The sequence below is a fragment of the Hyla sarda genome, chromosome 1 (assembly GCF_029499605.1).
Source record: "Hyla sarda isolate aHylSar1 chromosome 1, aHylSar1.hap1, whole genome shotgun sequence".
Lineage (NCBI taxonomy): Eukaryota > Metazoa > Chordata > Amphibia > Anura > Hylidae > Hyla > Hyla sarda.
Genome location: NC_079189.1, coordinates 408808092 through 408814091, shown reverse-complemented (window position 1 = coordinate 408814091; position 6000 = coordinate 408808092). Strand labels below are relative to the sequence as shown.

Here is a 6000-nt window from a genome sequence, read left to right as displayed (position 1 = left end):
AGCACAGAATGGCTATAGTACAGTTCTCAAAGCATGCTATTTTACCATCCACAGATGGGACAAATCTAAAAGCCCATGGATAAAAAAAGCAGACTGCACATATACTTAGGCAGCATGTTTAAAACAATATTGAATAGGGCAACGTGAGAAGGGACATTCCCTCTGCATTCAAATATGTAAAAATGGCTTTGGATTATAGGGGAGATTCATCAGAACCTGTCTAGAGGAAGATGGTGCAGTTGCCCATAGCAACCAATCAGCTTCTTTCATTTTTCACAGACCTTTTTAACAATGAAAGAAGCCATCTGATTGGTTGCTATGGGCAACTGCACCACTCTTCCTCTACACAGGTTTTCATAAATTTCCTCTTATGTGCCTGGTGTCTTGTCTACACACACCAGGTCCTGACCCTTTTCCATGGCTTTCTGAATAAAGCATTGGATGGCAGATATTACATCCACGAATAACCAGTGTATCTGAGATTAAACCAGGTCAGTAGTTTAACTAGAGTCTACGAGGAGAATGATCAATAAATTCCAAAGTCTTTTAAAAGCAGAATTTTGGATGACTAGAGTTTTTAGGAAAATACAGAAGTATAAATCACAATTAACACTAAATAACTAAGAATTTACTCACCTTGCGTAAAGAACGGGAAGCAACTACATAATTAAGGAATTCTACACTAAGGCGACGGCAAAGCTGTATGGTCTGAACATGACACTTTCCGGTACGACGAAAGGTAGCAAAAAGAAAGCACATGGATAAAGCATCATCTAGGTCACGGAGAGCATCAATAAAGGTGGGGTACCTGAAAATACAATCAAAGAGTGATGAGAATTGAAGGGACAGGCTTACAAAATAAAACACTATAGTATCTAACACAGAAAGTGAAACATACAGTAAAGTGGTCTCTTAAAGTAACAGCTTGCCAACAAGTCACTAAACAAAAAAAAAACAGACAATCACAAATCACAAGATATCACTCTAGATCTTCAGCCATACTTTGCATATTTTAGTCATGATAACACAATACAGAGTGCAGTGTATACATATCTCTACAAGTGATGTGTCATGCAAGACTGCTTAAGTAAAGTTTAACAAGGACATACAAAAAGCTTAGCAGTCAACGGAGCAAAGTATATCTGTATGTCAGGCATCAATATATAGAAAGTGAGATATCATACCTCTCCTTGATAATGTGGTCAAGTTTGTATGTTGGTTTGTTCTCTCTAATCCGGTCTACAGAGTCCCACTCCTGTTTTCCATATGCTTTACGCAGACGACGCACGAATACCTAACAGTTAAAGGAGAAATGTAAAATAGGAAAGAATATTTCACATAATACTGTATTGGCCAAATACAAATGTAAATCTTCACAACATTTTTAAACTTTAATATTTTTTTATAAAACAAGACAAAATCACAGTAATTAGGATAAAAATAGTCATTCTGGTGAACCTTACATAGGAATTGCCACCATGTCTTACTACATTTCCCCTGTAGCGGTTGCTGAAGTAGAAAGGTTTGCTGAGGAAAGCTACTGCCAGACAAAGTTAGCTGTTTGAGTTGGTAATTTTTTGGTTATGGAGATTGTTAAATGTAAACAGTTTCAGTAGCTCCTTCTACCAAAAAGTCCAAACGTCTGCCCAAATGATCTATACTTTATCCATGCCAATTTGGGTGTACACTATAGTAGACTATAGGTACATTGTCAGTTATTGCACAGCTCATTTTTATGATAGGTGATACGTCTAACCTATAAGGTCGCATTTCCAAACAAGGGTGCCATTAGCGGTTGCAAAACTACAACTCCCAGCATGCCCGGACAGCCTTGCTGGACGCACCCTGTTTGGGAAACACTGCTATACGCTAAAAAGGAATAAGCTAAAGTGGAATTTATTGTGAGGAGGATAACAAACAACAACCACAACAAAATTATTATTAATCATTATTTGTGTGTGTGTATATATATATATACACACACACACACACGCGCATACACGCACACGCATACACACGCATACACGCACACGCATACGCACACACACACACACACTGACCAAAATGTGACTCCTAGTCAATCACACTTCTGTGAAATCACACTGTCCACTCAGGAAGCAACACTGATTGACAATCAATTTCACATGCTGTTGTTCAAATGGAACAGACAACAGGTGGAAATTAAAAGGCAATTAGCAAGACACCCCCAATAAAGGAGTGGTTCGGCAGGTGGTGACCACAGTCCACTTCTCAGTTCCTATGCTTCCTGGCTAATGTTTTGGTCACTTTTGAATGCTGGCAGTGCTTTTACTCTAGTGGTAGCATGAGACAGAATCTACAACCCACAAAAGTGGCTCAGGTAGTGCAGCTAATCCAGGATGGCACATCAATGCGAACTGTGGCTAGAAGGTTTGCTGTGTCTGTCAACGTAGTGTCCAGAGCATGGAGGTGCTACCAGGAGACAGGCCAGTACATCAGGAGATGTGGAGGAGGCCGTAGGAGAGCAACAACCCAGCAGCAGGCCCGCTACCTCTGCCTTTGTGCAAGGAGGAGCAGGAGGAGCACTGCCAGAGCCCTGCAAAATGACCTCCAGCAGGCCACAAATGTGCATGTGTCCACGCAAAAGGTCAGAAACAGACTCCATGAGGCTGGTATGAGCGCCCGACGTCCACAGGTGGGGGTTGTGCTTACAGCCCAACACCGTGCAGGACGTTTGGCATTTGCCAGAGAACACCAAGATTGGCAAATTCACCACTGACGCCCTGTGCTCTTCACAGATGAAAGCAGGTTCACACTGAGCACGTGACAGACATGACAGAGTCTGGAGATGCCGTGGAGAACGTTCTGCTGCATGCAACATCCTCCAGCATGACCGGTTTGGCGGTGGGTCAGTAATGGTGTGCATTTCTTTTGGGGGGCCGCACAACACTCCATGGTAGCCTGACTGCCCTTGTCAGACCATATGCTGGTGCGGTTGGCCCTGTGTTCCTCCTAATACAAGACAATGATAGACCTCTTGTGGCTGGAGTGTGTCAGCAGTTCCTGCAAGAGGAAGGCATTAACAATATGAACTGGCCCATACGTCCCTCAGACCTGAATCTGATTGAGCACATCTGGGACATCATGTCTCGCTCCATCCACCAACGCCACGTTGCACCAGACTGTCCAGGAGTTGGCGGATGCTTTAGTCCAGTTCTGGGAGGACATCCCTCAGGAGACCATCCGCCCCCTCATCAGGAGCATGCCCAGGCATTGTAGGGAGGTCATACGGGCACGTGGAGGCCACACACACACACACACACTACTGAGCCTCATTTTGACTTGTTTTAAGGACATTACATCAAAGTTGGATCAGCCTGTAGTGTGGTTTTCCACTTTGATTTTGAGTGTGACTCCTTATCCAGACCTCCATGGGTTGATAAATTTGATTTCCATTGATAATTTTGTGTGATTTTGTTGTCAGCATATTCAAATATGTAAAGACGTAAGTATTTCATGCAATTAGTTCATTCATTCAAATCTTGGATGTGTTATCTTAGTGTTCCCGTTATTTTTTTTGAGCAGTGTATATATAATTTATTCATGTGTGTGTGTGTATTTTTATTTATTTTTTTAAATAAAAGTGCAATATTCCTGTTATGCAGCTGTTTAACATGGACCCTTGAGTGATGCTGCTGGAATGTGAAAGCCTAGGATACTAGGAAAACATACCTTGTACTCTCTGAACTTTCCTACAATAGGTTCGTGCAGAAGAAATTTAATGTCCTTCACTAGATAAAATGTCCGGGGGGCAGTAGATCCCTTGTTGACTTTTTTCTTATGTTTGGGTTCATGAGGATAGATTCCTTTCAGGATGCAGAGCCGTCTATACAATAAAACAAAAATCTCACAGGTTTAATTCAGAAAATACATTTATAAAATACCGTACAGTACATTTGTAAAATCCTCACCCTACAAACCACATATTTGATATACAGGGATTTGTTGACTACACACAACAGGCAGCATAAACGTAGGCTACATGGAGCATAACGTCGGGTTCAACAACTGAATCCCCGTCTGGAAAGTCTGTAGGGGGAGCTAAAACCGTGCAGGCTGCATTGCCTTCCGCATAGATGGCAATACAATTCTGAGCAGATCCGCTGTAGGAATGTGTGTACATGAACATTCTTTCAGTGAATACTCTCAGAAATGCATTGCTGTCTATGGGGATGGCAATGCAGTCTGCGCAATCCTAGTGCACCCCTCAGAATCTCTGGCGGGGGTTAACAGCGCATATACGCAATGTCTGTGAACCCTTACTCGCAATGGGGAAACAGGGAACCGGAGTCCCTGAGTCCCCACCTGAAAACAGAAAATAAAAGGAATAAAAAAAAAACTAACACGTCCCTATACTAGGAAAACTAAAAAAAAATCAGAAGACCTGGTCTGGAGAAATGCAGACCATGTCCACCTCCTTCAGACACTAAGCTTAAACTGACTAGCTCAGAGCCTGAAGGTGGGTATATCCTGCTGGGAGGAGTCGACCTTTTTTTATTACCATAGTGTCACACCTCCTAGAGACAGCAGCATACACTCACGGTCTGTCCCCCCCCAATGGAGCTGATAGAGAAATAAAGGTTTTTTTTTTTTTTTCTTTCTAATAATACTTCCTCCCTATGAGGTTCATGGGCAATTCGACAATGGATGGTGCTCCTTACTTTCCCCCGTTTAATCACCTAGATTTCATAGTTCCTAACAGCCATGTTAGATACGGTGTTACAGCATTATGATCATTTAAAAAAGAAAAAATATGGAAATGTAACAGACTTGTCAAAAGTTTTGATTAGTTGGGGTCTCGTTGCTGCAACCCTTCGATTGCTGCATTGTTTCACTCCTTTGCCCACTGCTCAATTCAACTTGTTTCAGAGGATGGGCTCTATAGACCTACAACAGAATCTGTCTCCATTGTAAGTCCACTGGATTGAGCAGCATTGAGAGTCTCAACATAGACACCTCAACTGATAACTTGTGATATGTCTGTGTCACGTGTTAAAAGTTTTTTTTTTTTAAATGACCTTATAAAGGCCCATGCACACCATGAAAATCCCACCAGGAGAAATTCCGGGTGGAAATTCCTTGTGCAGCAGGCTCCACCAGAATAAATCAATCAGAGATATGATCACATGGACATGCGCCGTCTCCATTGATGGTAATGCAGTTCTGGGTGGAATGAACATGTTAAGTTTTTCTGTGGAGTCTGGCATTAGAATTCTAGAGCAGATATGTACCCTAAGGCCCCTTTTACACTGTCCCGTCAAGAACGTCAGTTAAAGTCTCTTTTTTTTGTGCCTTTAACGGCCGTTCTCGTGACAGGGGACAACGGGTCCAGATGGGTCCCATTTACTATCATGGGGTCTGTCGGGCGCCATTGTTTCTTGACAGGAATAGCGGGAGAAAGACAGTGCAAGCAGTGTTTTTTCTCTCACTATTCTCCCTCCGTGTCCGAATGGCAGTGTGAAAGAAGCCTTACTCTTAAATATGCTGGGTTCTGTTTTCTCTGCTCCCAGCAGCTACAATGGGAGCAGAGCTGGGAATTCTTTCTATGTATGGGTGGTCTAAAGTTAAGCAGTTTTTTCTTTTATAACCACAAATTTTTATTATTTTCAACCTACACAGGTGAAATATAACCAAGAACCTGACTGGATGCTCCACATTTTAATATATATAAACCTCCCTTTGTGCGAGGACTCCCCATATGACCCAGAATAAGTGATGATAACCAACAAGGCAGTACTTTACCTGAAATCTGGCAGGCTCAGCTGCAGCTTCTTTCGAGCTTTATTCCTTGTGATGTAGTTGGTGGCTGCACCTCGCTCATACTGAAAGAGATAACAAATGGATTAAATACTAGACACTAATATTATACTATTCTGCATCAATAAATGCATCATTATCACATACGGTGCTGACATTGCTTTAGCACAGGGACAAACCAAGAGGATGCCTTCCTTGTCAACA

General features: G+C 42.2%; 1 protein-coding gene across 1 annotated transcript in view; it reads right to left on the bottom strand.

Moving 5' to 3' along the window:
- The window catches only part of PES1 (pescadillo ribosomal biogenesis factor 1), a 34287-nt gene that overhangs the window by 18257 nt on the left and 10030 nt on the right, over positions 1-6000 (bottom strand). The window contains exons 2-5 of the mRNA XM_056528651.1: positions 5782-5861; positions 3712-3865; positions 1185-1294; positions 637-808 (exon numbers count right to left, since the gene is read on the bottom strand). Coding sequence (XP_056384626.1) covers positions 637-808; positions 1185-1294; positions 3712-3865; positions 5782-5861 — 516 coding nt within the window. The remainder of the gene's footprint in view (positions 1-636; positions 809-1184; positions 1295-3711; positions 3866-5781; positions 5862-6000) is intronic.